Source organism: Tenrec ecaudatus, chromosome 9 (assembly GCF_050624435.1).
Source record: "Tenrec ecaudatus isolate mTenEca1 chromosome 9, mTenEca1.hap1, whole genome shotgun sequence".
NCBI classification, from domain to species: Eukaryota; Metazoa; Chordata; class Mammalia; order Afrosoricida; family Tenrecidae; genus Tenrec; species Tenrec ecaudatus.
In genome coordinates this window covers 122,396,544-122,412,484 of record NC_134538.1, presented here as the reverse complement: position 1 = coordinate 122,412,484, position 15,941 = coordinate 122,396,544, and the positions used below count along the sequence as shown (strand labels likewise).

Genomic DNA, 15,941 nt, shown 5'->3' with positions numbered 1-15,941 from the left:
GGGGTAGTCACAAGGCCTTCCCTCTGAACCTGCTGTCACACTGTGTTGAAGATTCTGGCACTGGGGTCCTGAAGATTCTAGACTGAATGGAGTCTGACCCCAGCACACCCCGGGCTTTGCTTCCTTGTACAACTCCACCACTGCCGGTTTGTTTTTGTCCTTTGACATTTTCTCACAGAGAATCTGCCCGGATGTGATGTCCAGGGCAGTAAGCATGCCTGCCCTTCTGCCGGATACACCCACGACTGAGTCAAGGGCTCAAGTAACCGCTCCTGGGATGGCTTGCGTGTGTTCCCCTCGGTGTTGGCATGAGGGTCCCTCTCGCTTGTTGGGGTTCCGGAGGCCGTGAGCCTTTTCAGAGTCAGGCCTGGAGAGTCAGGGTCACAGCACCCTGTCTTTCAGTGGGCATCATCGCTCCACTTGTAAGGAAAGCGATTCCTCACTGTTTCCACATTCTCGGCCAGTGTGTTCTAAGAGACTGCAGAGATGACACTTCTGGAAACATTACATTATATTATGATTTCACATGAGTTTGTTTTTTTTCTCAAAGAATTTTGAATCCCCACAGCACTGGAGAGCTAGAGTTTAGGTCTAGAAGACATTCAAACAACCTTTGTTAATCAGGACTTTTAAAATATTTAAATCTTACTATACGGTTGAAAGTTTAGTGGCTGTAGGATGTTATCATTTGCTATGAAATCTCTCTGGTGATAACATTTCATCAGGGCTTTGGCTCAGATGTAGTTGATGACGCGATACTGAAGTGATTCCCAGCGAAAACAATGTGGCACAACTGGGATGAAAAGCAGGATGGGAAAAAATTTAGAACGGCATCTTGTAGAAATATCATCTCCCTCCTGGAACACAAGGGCACACATCGCTTAGCAACCATATCTCTTGTTGGGTATCGTCAGAAGCAATGGTGGCCAGCTCAGAAATGGTGGCTGACTGTCTTGTTGGGGATGTGTGTTGCTCTCCACGTTCCTGGCCACAGTCTCCGCCTCGGGCATCTGAAAGGGCTCCCTCTGCCTCTTTGGAGTCTCCCGCTCCAGGGCCTCGACCTGTACTTTCTCCTGTTCCGGGTCTCATTCCCACGTCAGACCCATGAGTCACAAGGTTGGGTGTGTTCCAGCTTCTCGGAATTGCCACGCAAAACTGTTTGTTTGTTTATTTCTCCCACCATTTTATTGGCATTGAATTTACATATACAATTCAATAGTTCAGTCACTTCAAGAAGAATCAGCAAAGCATCGCAACAGTCAGTTTTGGAAGGTTTTCTTCATTCTTGTAGTCATCGTCATGAGCTCACCGCCTCACTCGAGATTTCCTGCCATTCCTTCCTTCTCCTCTCGGCCTGCGTCTCCTGTTCTGAGAAACCTCCTGGTCTATCTGATAAATCTGATGAAAACCAAAGCCAAAAAGAGTACCCCAGGAGATAACTTTGTTTTGTTTGTTTCTTGAAATGAGCTTGTTTGTCATGACAGACTCCAAGTCCATTGCTGCCTTCTCTCTCTCTCTCTCTCTCTCAGCTACTCAGACCACTCTTTAGGTTTGAGGGATAAGGCATCTGGAGGGTTTGGGTTTCTTTTTAAAATTTTTTTAGGAAGCACACTTTATATAGTTACACAGCCCATCTCAAGAAATGAAATCAGCAAAAATATCCTGCTCCACCTTCCATATACCGGGTTCTCTCTCTCCATCCTCAAGATCCTCCCCCTCCCTGCTCTGGCCTCTTGTAGTCATTGAAGTCTAATCCTTTGGTGTATAAACCACATTTCTTTTTCTTTGTTTTTCCTCATAATAATGGTGTTATAAAATACTTGTAATCATAAGATTGATGAAATTTTCCCCAAGCATGATGTTCTTTAGTTTTGTCCATGTCTTTTGGTGTTTAAGAGAGTTGTTATTGGTTTTTATTGATGCATAATATTCCGTTGTATGGCTGTACCTGAGTTTGTTCATCCATTCCTCTATAACAGGAGTTTTGGGCAGTTTCCATATGTTTTTGCTATTATGTGTATTGTTGCATTAAACATAGGTGTGCGTATGTCTGTCTGTGTCGTGGTCTTTGATTCTTTAGGGTATACACCAAGTCGATCAGAAGGCACTTGTAGTTGGAGATCACGTTGTTGTTCTGTGGTAAAATACTCTGCTTATTCCACACCAAGCTGGCCTCAGAAGTCCACTGGGGACCTCAGCTGCTTTCACTGGGGACTCTGGTCCAGGGGGCTCACCCATGGCCGCGGCGTTGCTAGAAGGCAGCTCCTTCTGAAGCCTAACCTGGCTCTTTGGTGTGGCTAAATGATTGTTAGCATGTTATTTTTTATTCCATTTATTTATTTTTGTTAGCATTTTAGAAGTTGGGAGTGACCTTTAGAAATTAAGCATAGTCCCCTCACGTGCAGAAAGTGAGTCAGTGATATTAGGGCAGCTAAAAAATTTAATTAAAACATTTGATCATTTATTGAGAGTTAGTGCATGTCGTATCATCCCATAGTTCAAGCACATCAAGCAGTGTTGTGCAATTTCTACCACTCTCAGTTATTTACCAGGCATTCTTCCTGAGCTCCTCGACATTGTCTCCCTTCTACCAGCCCCTCCCACCCCTGCTCTCCACCACTGTACCCCTCCACCCCAGAACCCTATTCTACTTGCTGGCCCTATAGGTTCACGAATCCTGGGTTTCATATACTGAAAACCAGAAAGACATAAAACACATCTTTAAGAGGTTGATTCCCCAATGACATAACACCTTTGAAATAAACCCTATGAACAAACAAAAGCAAAACAAATCACAGATACAGGAAATATTGCCGACCAGATCCGGCCCAGCATGCATCAACCTCCCAAGTTGCAGCTGTTCCAGTCAGGTGTGTCTTTGATCTTCTGTGCTCATCTCTCTTGTCCACTCTGTTTGGCAACCACTTTCCTTCCAGCCCTCAATTCTGCATAGAGGGAGATCACCCGGGCTTTTTTTTTTTAAAGCTCATTGACCTTCCTTTCTTGCCAGAGAGACAACGAAAGCATGCATTTCTTCATTTTCTCTATGGGTTTTGAAATTTAAACAAAGTTTTCAACAGAAAGCTTTTCTTCCTTGCATTGTTATTATGAGACGGAGACATGGATGGGGGTCGAGGCATGGATGGGGTCGGCAGAAGAGAGCAAGAGACAGAATAGACACATTTTGGGAATCTGTTTTTGTTTAAAACTTGGTTTAAGGATTAGTTAAAAAAAAGAAAGAAAGAACAATGAAGATAATCTCTCCATTCAGGGAACATTTAAAACATTTTATTAAAAGAACATTTTATTGGGGGCTCTTACAGCTCTTATATCAAGACATACGTCAGCTGTATCAAGCATATTTGTATATATGTTGCTATCATTATTTTCTAAACATTTTCTTTCTATTTGAGCCCTTGGTATCAGCTCCTCTTTTTTCCCTCCCTCCCCACCTCCCACCCTGGTGTTCAGGGTACATTTTTAACTTTCACAAACCTCACTGTATTCTTTCCCCTCCAAGCCTCCCTTTAGCCTTTCAATGAAATAATTCTGTGTTCTATTTAGGTATTAATGAATAAGATATTTAGGAGGTGATATCAATACATATATAATTTTTTTCTAAATTTACCATTTTTAATTTGATAATTTTCTAAGGATTCCAGTTGCAATACTCTAAACAGTCTTTTAAAATGAACTTTGTAAAAAAAACTTTGCTAGATGTTTAACTTGCTTTATTATTTCTAATTCTAATCAAAGCTTTGCTTTCTCAGATATTTAAGAAAATCCGTCAGTGTAGTAGAAGCACTATTTATATTTTTTGGTGACTGGACAACCTGTAAACTCACTTTTAGAGTTCAATATATTGAACTTTCTCTAGTAGTTAAGAATCTCCAAAGCCATTGCCATCTATGGTCAAGATGGTGGGTTGTCCTAGACTACTTTTTGAAAAGAAAACATATTCTAAGTTACGATCTGAGGAGCCTAATTGTTTTTCATTCATCTCAAAACTTTCTGTTCTGAATTTACTATGCTGCCATAAATTAGCTCTGTGTGTGTGTGTGTGTGTGTGTGTGTGTGTGTGAATTATCTGGAAGAAAAATCTTTCTGATGCTAGCCAGAGGAGCACGTATATCCTTTCTAAGAAAGTGCAAGAATATACTGTGATTTCCATAAAAGATAAAGCAACATATATTGTTCTGGTATTTGTATGTAAAACCATTTAGGAAAGAATACAAAATTTCAGCAATCTAGCCTTCTAATCTATCTGAAAATTTGTGTGATATTTTCACCCGAGAAATACCTCAATTGGATCAAAAGTATGTACCCTCCCATCCATGCACTAACCAGGCGGACCCTGCTTAGCTGCCGCGTCAAATGAAAAGTGTTTATCCCATATTGCTTCCACGCCTGCTGAGCTTACATAATAGTAATAATAACAGTTTACATTTGCGTAGCACTTTGAAGTACCAGCCCGTGGTGTCATTTGCTCCTCATTACAGCCCTTCAAGGAGACCTGGAGGCTGGTTATCTCTGTGCGGCCCGTGAGTAAGGATGGTAGAAGCGGAGCCTGCCTGCCTGCCTCCCAACCAGTGATCTGTTCTTGCTCGGGAAGGTGGAGTGCTGGCGAGAGACATAGATGTCTAAGAACCTCCTTCTAAATGTGTGTCCACACATGTACCTGCTAATATATTTTTGCCCCAATAATTGTTATTTAAGATCGTCATGACTTGTGATCAGCGAGCGCCTCAGGATGGTATGCAAAGCTTCCTGTCTACAGGCTGTTCTTGCTAGCTTCATAGAGAAGTGGGTTTGTGCAGACAAGAAAGTGAGTTAAAAAAGGCCTGTGCAGAACTTCCTTTGTGGACGGGCGTGGTGTACAGTCCTCTCTTTCATTAGCCTGGGTACTTCCCACGCTTGTATACATCTGCCGTCCGACCCATCACCTGAAGGCCTCTGGGGGTTAGCGCCAGTCTCCCATGAAATCTGTATTGGAGGCGGAGGGTGGGAGTAGTTTAACTTTAACCCACTGCAGCCCTTGGCGGACGTTACAATGAATCTAAATACTTTCATTAGCTGAATTACCTAGCGCTGCCTGAAAAGGACCCCCTTTCGCCCCCGAAAAGCTGAGAAGAGGAGAGAGGGATTGGTGACTATAATGTTCTTGAGTCAGAGGCCCCTGAAAATGCAATTCTGAACATTTTCCAGGTTTACCATCAGGGTCTTTGTTGGAATATAATAATGGCAGGCAGTCACTCGGTATGCATTTATTAAATGCCGGTTGTAGGCACAATTTGAGCTATTTCCTGCATTATTGTTTCTTTATCTTTTACTTCCTAAGGATCAATTCTAGACAAACCCTAACATCAAAGGAAGAAATGATGAAGCATTTACTTTTGAAAGAGTGAATTCTTCCTTTCTGAAAGTGTTTTACCCATGTGGGCAATTACTGGAGTTAAAATATTTGTACTTGGCAGACTTCTCTTCACCAAATGTCACAGCTCAGGCCTGTCTTTGATGGGAGGCCGGGGGTTAAGCCCTTCTGCTATTAAATAGGCAATTAATCTTCAAAGAAATGTAGAGAATGCACATGATAACTACTAGAGAGACTTCGTATTGTGCTTCGAGTGATAAATGTTTAACCTATTATTGGAACTATAATATGCCCAAGCCTTTATTGAATGTGGTGCGTGTGACAGTGGTTGGGTGGCTGGGAGAGTGGAGCCCCTGCAGCCTCGTTTGAGCCTGGTTTCCACAGCGGGCTGGGGCCACCTCTGTGACGGCAGTCCACGAACCATGCAGACGGGCTAGAAAGGCAGTGCCAGTCAGGTACAAGTGTGGACCCTCGGGACAGCTTTATGGTGAGGCTCCAGCAGATTTCTGAGACCAGACATTCAACCGCTTTGTAGCCAGATGTTTTGGCGTTTGCTTTAAAAGGAGAAAACGTTTTGGTCTGGCCAGTGTTCTGAAGCAAAGGGTGGCCGGCCTCAGCCCTGCCTCCCACTAGCAACCACACTGCCACTTAGGAGGCAGGCACACCCACACTCAGCCTCCACTCACCATCTGAAAGATGCGTTGTTGCTATTCAAGTACACTTTCAGATTTAAGAAAAGCCGTGTAAATAGTACATGGCGTGTTCATGTGTCCCCAGCGTCAGCATTGCTTAACGTTTTGCTGAATTTACTCTAAGAATCCTTTTCTCCATCATGTACACAAATACACACATTTGTGCAACAATGGGCCCCACAGAACAACCATTGTGAGGCTGGTGCAGGACCGGGCGGTGTTGGTGTTTTGTCCTGCTGTGACAGAGGAGAGCTGTGAGGCAGAACTCACTTGACTGCCCCTAACGGCAGCAGCAACTAACTTCCTACCACGGAGGGAATTCTAACTCGGAGGGATGCTGCTAAGCAAAACAGGTGTGTGCCTGTGGGTTTCCAAGGCTGTGAGTCTTTATAGGAGCAGAAAGCCTTATCTTTATCCCAAGGAGCAGCTGAAGGGTTTGAACTGTTAACCTTGCAGTTGGCAGCCAGTTGCAGAATTCACTCTACTATGGATGCTCCCTTCTCTCTACATGCATATTACATAAAGATGTAACAGAGACCACATGGTTGATACCGATGCTTCCTGTTTGATTCCAGTGCCACATGGTATGTTCAAGTCTTCTTTCATGGCTCATCGGAGGACTCCCCAACCCCAAACATGAAATCTGGCATCCATTGCCCTTAGTATGTGAACTCACTTACATTTAGAATGCACAGAGTTTCATAATTCTAGACTATCCAGTTGCAGGAAGCAAACCTACTACATAGAATGCCATGCTTGTTTGTTGGCCTCTTGGTTTCTGGGTAAAACATGCACATCTGAAGTGCCCGACATGAGAAGTTTTGGCAAATACACAAAGCTATACAACTATATAGATGATTTCCATTTCCCACCTGTTCTCTTCCAACATCAGCCTGTGCTCCCTGGAGGCAATCACCAGGCTGTCTCCCCCGTGCCACCCTCCTTACCCCACTGGAGGTTAATATTCCTGTCCTAGGTCCTTCTAAGAGGGGTCATACAGTAATCCTTTATATCCGACGTCTTTTGCTCGGCATAATATTTTTGGGATTCATTCATAATGCTGTGTGTATCTGTTTGTTTTCTTTCACTGCTGCGTGGTATTCAATTATATGAATAAGCCACGATGTGTTTATTTTCCTGTTGATAGATATTTGAGGTGTTTCCAGTTCGGGGCTATTATGAATAAAGCTGCTATGAACAGCTTTGTACAAATATTTTATAGGCATATGTTTTCACTTGAGGAGCCCTGTTGGTATGATGGTCAAGTGCTCGGCTGCTAATCAGAAGGTCAGCAGTTTGACCCCACCTGTTGCTTCACAGGCTGCCCGCTCCCATCAAGATATTGGCTGAGGAAACCATGTGGGACAGCTCTACAGTCTCCCACAGGGACACCGTGAGTCTGAGCCCCTTCAGCACGCCCCAGCAACGCTGCAGCACGGCATGAAAGTGGGTCGGGTCCCTCCACCTCTGTGCCAGCACTTGCTGTTGTCACTCTGTTCATGGTTAGTCCTAGACGAGCATCCTGGGATCTCCCTGTTTTTAAATTTTTATTTCACTAAGCAGCACCGGGGGTGCAAACACGTGAGCACTTGACAGCTAACTAAAAAATCGGCAGTTTGAATCCATCCACCTGCTTTCTTGGAAAAAGAGCTGGCGATCAGCTTCCATAAAGATTATAGCCAAGAACACGTTCCTGAGCGAGTGGGAATCAAGTTGATGGCACCTAAGGACCTCTGGCGGCCTCTGGCGGCACAGTGGGTTATAACTTGGGCTGCTCACCGCAAGGTCAGCAGTTCAAAACCACCAGCCACTCTGTGGGAGGAAAAACATCCTATGAAGAGACCCTTTGCATCACAAACCACAGGAAAGGAGGGTTTGAAAATTATTTACGTTTCTAATTATATTCACTTACCTGTCTTCCGGCATATATAATTTCATGTAAAAAATCTGTCTTTCATACATTTTTAAGGCAGACACTTTATTCATATTTTAACACCACTGATAGCAGATGTGTCATGTGATGAATAAATGGCATAATTGTAACTGGTAATGTTTTTATGTTCTTAGTGGCAGGTAATAGTGTGCCTTGTAATCCACTCTCCCTCAGAAACTCACTGCTATCGAGTCAATGCTGACACCCTGGGGGTTTCCGAGACGGTAACTGTTTATGGGAGTAGAAAGCTGTCTTTCTCGAGTTGCTGTCGGTGGTTTTGAACTTCTGGTCATCCGACTCGTTGCCCAACACATAAGCACTACACCACCTTATAATTTACAAAGAGGAAGGCCCTCGGTGAGATGGATTGGCACAGCGGCTGCAGCCATGGGCTCAGACAGAGGAACGGTTGTGAAGGTGGTGCAAGACCGGGCGGTGTTTGGTTCTGTGGGGCACAGGGGCACTCTGCGTTGGAACCGACTAGATGGCACCTAACAACTACATAATCCACAGGGTCTTAACTTGGAAGACATATGCTATTATTTAAAGATCTTTGTAAAATTTTCAGCCATCTTTTAAAACACAGGTTGTGTAGAATTTATCTGTATCCTTGAGTATGCAAATCTGGTTTCACCCAGTGTTGCCCTGAAATCAAGGTAGAATTTTCATTTTCAATGTTAACTTTGCAGACAGAAATATAACCAAAAAATAATTGGAAGATCTGCTGCACTGAGTTAAAGAAATTCTAGTCTACATCTATGAAGCGATCATTTGTGTCTTGGAAGCTCAAAGCTCGTTAATTAAGAGCCAACCGACTGTTCTTGATTGCTAATTTTCTGCCTTGTCCTCGTTGGTGTTTGAGGGTGGCCCCAGGGGACTGTTGCTGTAGTGTGAACAGAAGCTGCTGTGTGATCAGCGGCTGTCCCGTGTGACCCGCGGTGCAGGAAGGAGCCACGCAGCTCATGTGTGACAGGCAGGGCTTGCCATTCTGTGTGTTCACTGATGGGCTGCCAGCACCTGTCCTCCAGAAGAGTCGGTCTAGATGGCTATGGTCCAGGTTCAAGGTGGTTCAGCGCCTTGTATCATTTCATGCTTACAGTGCATGGTGTGAAACGGTGCCTCATCGGGCCCCAACATTGCATGCTGCTGAAACATCGTTCAGGCCAGTACATGTTCCTCTGAACATCTTTTTACATATTCATCTCCACCCCAAGGAAACGAAAAGATGATATGCAAAGGTCTTGGCGTGACAGTCAGTGATCTTGAAGCGGGAGCTCAGTTCATGTGAGGAAATGGGTAAAGGTGGCATGTTTGGGGCACGGGAGCAGAGTTGAGTGTGAGGCAGGGTTAGACACATAGCCTCATGGGCCATCTTGATAGCCTTTGTCCCTCTTCTGAGAGGAAGGGGAAATCTTGAAGAGTTGTTTTTTGTTTGTTTTTAATGTTTAAATGTTTAATCAGATTGGCCTTTTAAGCAGATCACTGCTGGAGACTGGATTTTGTGTTTGTTGGTGAGGAGGGAGGGTGGTGGTAAGACAGTTCAGCTATGGGATAGTGAGACCCGTTTCCATGGCCTGAAGGGATGGATGCACACCAGGGCGGAGAGGAGGGGAAGACATGGAGACAGTGTGCATCGATAACTTGCAGAAAGAGTAGCTTGATATTAACTAAGCCAAAATCAAAACACTTTTTTTTTTTTATCCAGGACTCTTCAACCCTCAGAGATACTTCCATGGAAATTCATTTGGTTTTCTGAGGATAGTTGGAGCATTGATTTATATCAAGTTATTTTGGTGGGTCTTTGGAAATGGCTAATTGGCCCTATTTCGGAAACTAATGCATTAAGAGGCAGCGTCCCACCATGTAGTCAGCCTGCATTTCTTCACCTTATTCCCAAAGATGTAATGGGAGATTTCCTTTAAAAAAAAAGGGAAGACTTTGTTATAATCCACATCAACAGCTTTAAGCCGTGGGTGTGGATTATAGCAAAGACTATGTTTATTATATTCTTGTAATATACCAATTTAGTAGCCCTAGCTCTAATGGTAAGATATGGCCAAGGTGATTTATCTTTGACTGATTTAAGTCAGTTCCCAGCTCCCATCAAACATCTTTGTAATACTCTTTTCTAGTTTTGCTCAGTCTGCTGTTCAACTCCTAATTTCAAGAATGGAGGATTCACCTCTCCTCTTTCTGTCCCCTTGACTCCTCTTTCTGCCCACCCAACAATTTCAATCCTATTTCTCATCATAGTTCTAGTTGTATAATTGTCCCAACAACAGCATAGACATGGTATAATCTTTCTCACACACAACTTTTTAAAAATTGGGAGTGGTGGTTGTGGTCTGTGTGTATGTGTATAAAAGTAATAAAGACGGAGAACCATATGCCGATAGGAGCTGGAGGCACAGGGAATCCAGGGCGGATGATACCTTCAGAAACAGGTGGGTGAGGGGCGATGCTGGGAGAGTGTAGGGTGAGTGGGTTGGAAAGAGGGAACCGATTACAAGGATCTACATGTGACCTCCTCCCTGGGGGTTGGACAACAGAAAAGTGGGTGAAGGGAGACGCCAGATAGGGCAAGATATGACAAAATAATAATTTATAAATTATCAAGGGCTCTTGAGGGAGGGGGGAGCGGGGAGGAAGGGGAAAAAGAGGACTTGATGCAAAGGGCTTAAGTGGAGAGCAAATGCTTTGAAAATGATTAGGACAAAGAATGTAGAGAAGTGCTTTACACAATTGATGTATGTATGGATTGTGATAAGAGTTGTATGGGTCCCTAATAAAATGTTTTTTTAAAAAAAGAGGTGAAACCAAGGGCTCAAGTAGAAAGAAAATGTTTTGAAAAGGATGCTGGCAACATTTATATAAATGTGCTTGATACAATTGATATATGTATGGATTGTTATCAGAGCTGTAAGAGCCTCCAATAAAATGATTTATTAAAAGAAAAAAGATGGAGAACCATAGGAGCCTTTAATAAATTAAAAAGTTTCTGTATTCTTTTAAGACTGGCTTAATGAATGTGGCTTGATGTAGCGCTGAATTAAGACTCAATTGCATATAAACTGTAAGGGGAAGCCAGCCCCTAACACATCATTACGGGTCAAGTGGGCACAATTGTACAACGATAATAAATAAAGATCATAGTAAAGTTATAGCGAGCATGATAGATAGAAAAGAAGCATTGAAATAAATGGAGTCAGACACAATTCATGGTAGCATGCTCACCTCAGCCCCGCTTGGTGGTCCACGTGGAGGGGGCAAGAGATTTTAATGCTAGCCCAGGCTTTTATCTTCTCTGGGGACATGCAAGACCCTAATTACAAGAGAGGACATAAGGGGTTGTGCCATAGGTAATACAGTAATGAGAGGGGGTGGTCTGGGGACATACACACAATAGGAAGAGGAGGGATTGGGGTATACATGTGACAAGATGGGCGGATCCTAGATTTAGGATGGCAGCTTAACTTTGACCTGTTCTCTGGGTCTCCATAGAAACCATTATCAGTAGGGTGTGAACTCCACCTACAGGAACCAAGCTAATGGTCTCAGCCCCCACCCCTGTGGTGTGGGGAGACAGCAGTCTGGCAGGGACTACCTTCAGGGAAGATGCCTGTGAGCATCTGACCTCTCCCCACATATAAACATTAGGTCTATCCCTTTTTCCTTTTTGGCTCTATTTAAGATTTATTCTCCATTCAATTCCAGAGGACTTCAAGCATCTTATAAATTAGAGCTTGGTGCTGAACCTGAAACTTCGGGATAGCATCGCACAGAGTACATTTAGAGGAATCACGTTCTTGGCCCATCAACACCAGGGAGGCCTGAAAGGTGTGCTAGGACCGGGGCGAGGCCACATTGCTTTCCATTTTCTGACCAGGAAAATGTCCATGTTCATCTCTAGAGCCAGGCTTAAGCAGACATGCTATAGTGTCTCAGGGATGCATGCCTGTGTCTAAGGGATACTAAGGTCGATCATGCTTGAGTGTTGACTGTAATTTTATTAAAAGTGCACAAGACCCCAAACTCATTGTTGAATTGATTCTGACTCACCGTGACCCCATGGGACAGAGTAGAAATTCCCAATAGGGTTTCTGAGGCTGTGAATCTTTAAAGAAGCAGGTTTCTACACCTTTCTTCTATAGAGTGGCTTTTGGACTTGAACTGCCAACCTTTTGGCTATTAGCTGAGCTCCGTAACTACAGACCCAACAGGGCTTTTGGAAATACAAAACCAAACCCACTGCCATCGAGTCAGTGCCGAGTCCGAGTGAGCCTATAGGGCAGAGTAGAACGGTCCCTTAGGCTTTCCAAGGCTGTAACATCTTCATGGGAACAGAAAGCCTCATCTTTCTCCCTCAGAGCAACTGGTGGGTTCAAACCACTGGCCTTTCTGTTAACAGCTTACTTCCTAACCCACTATACCACCAGGCCTCCGAGTCACCCACATAGGGCTTCTGAGACTGTAAATCTTTTAAGGAGCAGAGAGCCTCTTCTTTCTCTCATGAAGCACTTGGTAGGTTTGAACTGCTGACCTTCCTGCTAGCAGTCCAATGTTTTCTCAACAGCACCACCAGAGGTGTGACAAAAGTGCTGTTTCCATGGATGGGCTTGGTTTGGGCCCTTTGGAAACTTGTGAATTAAGTGGATGTTTTATATTTCTGACCATCCATTTTGTGTTCAGCTTTGTGAAAACTGACAATTTTTCAGTGACTTGTCAACCCCCTCCCCCCCTTCTAAGAAACTCCTTCCCCCAAGCTAATCCCCATCCATCCTCTAGGCCCCGGGTCGGCAAACTGTGGCTCTTGAGTCAGATTTGGCTCTTTCGGTATGTGGATTTGTGATTTCATTTGTTGGTAAAAATATATTTGTGGCTCTAGAACAATTTTTAAATTTGCTATGAGGGACAGGATTGGCTCTTCTGTCTTAAAAGTTTGCCGACCCTTTCTCTAGTCTATTCATCTTTCCTCCCTTACCTCCCTCCTTTGGTAACCTCCAAAGGCTGTCCCCTTTAGGCTGAAAGTCTGAAAAGCATTTGTTGTTTTGTGAGCAGACCTCCTGCTTTCTGATAGAACTTCAGGAGCGTAGCTGTGTGGTCAGTTGATGGGCGAGGGGAAAGGAATGAGCCCTTGGCGAGGCCCCGCATGTGATGTGCTGGAGCTCATTTAATCCTTTCGACCCATGCTGGAGGGGTCTGTCACAGAAGAGAAAGCGGGATTAGAAAGATGAAGTTATTTGCCCAAGCGAGAAGGTTCCGTAGACTCTCTCAGCGATGTGGACTCTCCCATTCAACAGCACGGTGCGCTTGGCGTCTGCCAGCTGCGGAGTCTTTTCTTAAGATGGATTGTCTCAGACAGCAGATGCGTCACTCTGGATGGTTTGGAATAAAAGCTTTGGTTCTGTGTACACATGCATCCTGGGGTTCGCATTCTCCTCTCCTGGACTGTATTTTTCTTTAAACCCCAGAGGTAGCTATAAAGATAGTATTTGGTCTTCCATTGTTCTGTCTGCTTTCTTAGGGTTATGAGGTGTTATGTGTGTATTGTACTGAGACTCCTTAAACAAAAAAGCGAGTGTGCCTAAGAGAGGGAGAAAGAAATGACATCTGTGGCAGATAAGCGCGTATTCCTTACACGCCACGTAGCTCTGAACTTAAGACCTGTTACGTCTTGAGTTACACCGTGCTGCGGATGACAGCAGTGACAGCAGCCATCAGAACCTGCGGCCATGGCTAACCCTGAGCTGCTTTCCCACGCCTGTGCCCGGGCGGTGCCGTGGGTTGTGTGTGGGGCCGCTTACCACAGGGTCAGCAATTGGATAGCAGGAGAAAGACAAGGCCTTTGCTCCCCTCAAGAGTTAGGGTCTTTGAAATCCAGAGGCGGTTCTGTTCCGCTCTGCAGGGTCGCTGTGGGTCGGAACTGACTGCTAGGGTGAGGGCTTTGATTTGTTTGTTTACTTGCTCAATGTGTATGTTTTCTAAATCCCCAGTGCTGGGTAGGATTGCTGTGAGTCAGAACTGACTGGATGGCGGTGAGGTTTTTTTAAGAGTACTTTCATTAGATATGACAAAATAACAATCTATAAATTACCAAGGGCTCACGGGGGAGGGGGAGCGGGGAGGGAGGGGGAAAAAAGAGGACCTGATGCAGAGGGCTTAAGTGGAGAGCAAATGCTTTGAGAATGATTAGGGCAAAGAATGTACGGATGTGCTTTATACAATTGATGTATGTATATATATGGATTGTGATAAGAGTTGTATGAGCCCCTAATAAAATGTAAAAAAAGAGAGTACTTTCATTAGCTATTAAAGTCCTTTTAATAAACCTCAAAGTCAGAAAACATTATCTATTTTTTTGTGGGTGAGGTAATCAAGGCACAAAGAAGTTAAGAAACTTCTCCAAGTTTCTCCAAGTTAAGAAACTTCTCCATAACTAGAATACATACTATCCAGAACTGGGAGTCTTAAATCTAAATTAATTCAAGTTTACATTGCTGCTGGTTACATCCATCCCTGAAATGACAATGTGCTGATGTCCTCTTCCCTGGTATTTGGACTCATTGCCCTTTTCAGGGACATTGGTAGCTGATTATTTTAAATCTAAAAATGATCAGACCAAGTGGGGTTATATCATTTGAATTCCTGGAGAATAAAGGCAGTAATTCCAGGAAATAAAGGCAGTCTGTCTTACTCTAGGCTATTACAATACTTTTAAAAATTAGTTTGTGTTATTACCAATAATATTTTAAAAATTCAAGTGTGAGCATATTATAGAGTCATGAAGACAGTCTCATTTACCCTGAACAATGTCATTGACAAAGAAAAATTCATTGATTTAAATATTACTCAGTTACATGGAGCCTCTCTGAGTCAAAACCGACTTTCTGGCAACTGACAACAGCGTCAACAGTAATATAGTTCAGTGCCTTTAGGTGAAACTCACAATTTTTTCCTTTCTTTGTCTAGTTTTTCACCCATGGACATGGGTGAAAACGAAAGCAACCAGTTCCTGATGACAAGCAGCCAATATCCAAAAGAAGCAGTGAGAAAACGCCAAAATTCACAGAATTCTAGAGGCAGTGATTCTTCCAAATTCCCCAGGAAAAGCTTCAAACTGGACTACAGATTGGAGGAAGATGTAACTAAATCTAAGAGAGGAAAAGATGGGAGATTTGTCAACCCTTGGCCCACGTGGAAAAATCTCTCTCTTCCAAATGTTCTCAGGTGGCTGATAATGGAAAAAAATCACAGCAGTGTTCCTTGTTCCAAAGAGGTAGATGGCTTTTGGCATGTCTGTGTGTCTGTGCGTGTGTGTGTTTTGCATTTGCTTCTTGCGCAGGTATTAACTTTACTGTGAACTCTATGATGACCCACAATGAGTCAGACTATATTATGCTTCTATACTATGCTGCAAGCTGCTTTTTAATTTTTTAAGAAAATCAATGTATCTATAGCTTTAAAAAAAAAAGCTTATTGGAAAATACCAATCTTCCAACCAGCTGCTGCTGCCCAGTCCCCGTCCCACTTAGCGGTTTTCCCTGGAGTTTGCTGGGGAGTTGGTCTTCATTGCCAGTCCTTGGTGTTTGTTCTGCCTTCTACCACAGTCTAGCGGGTTGAACTCTCCAGTCCGCACACTTGCCCCCTGGCTCTTCTTGACTTTCCCCTATTCTTCCAGAATAAGTACATCTCAATTTTGGGCTAAATTAATGGTTTATATTATTGTGACTACATCATTCTTTTTCATTGATGAACCAAAACAAATGTGCTATGACCATACGTCCTTTCTTATAAACATCCCACCCTCCACCCCGGTGCTAATGGAGGAGCCCGGTGACATAGTGGTTATATGTTGGGCAGCTAACTATGAGTTCCTCCAGAGAAAGAAGGCTTTCCACTCCAATAAAGAGATGCAGTCTCAGAAACCCACTTTCTTTCCTGTAGG

The 15,941-nt window shown here is 43.7% G+C and overlaps 1 protein-coding gene across 1 annotated transcript in view; it reads left to right on the top strand.

Moving 5' to 3' along the window:
• NAPEPLD (N-acyl phosphatidylethanolamine phospholipase D) overlaps positions 1-15,941 on the top strand; it is a 42,167-nt gene that overhangs the window by 9,901 nt on the left and 16,325 nt on the right. The window contains exon 2 of the mRNA XM_075558506.1: positions 14,966-15,272. Within this exon, the coding sequence (XP_075414621.1) occupies positions 14,976-15,272 (297 nt within the window). The 5' untranslated portion in view covers positions 14,966-14,975. The remainder of the gene's footprint in view (positions 1-14,965; positions 15,273-15,941) is intronic.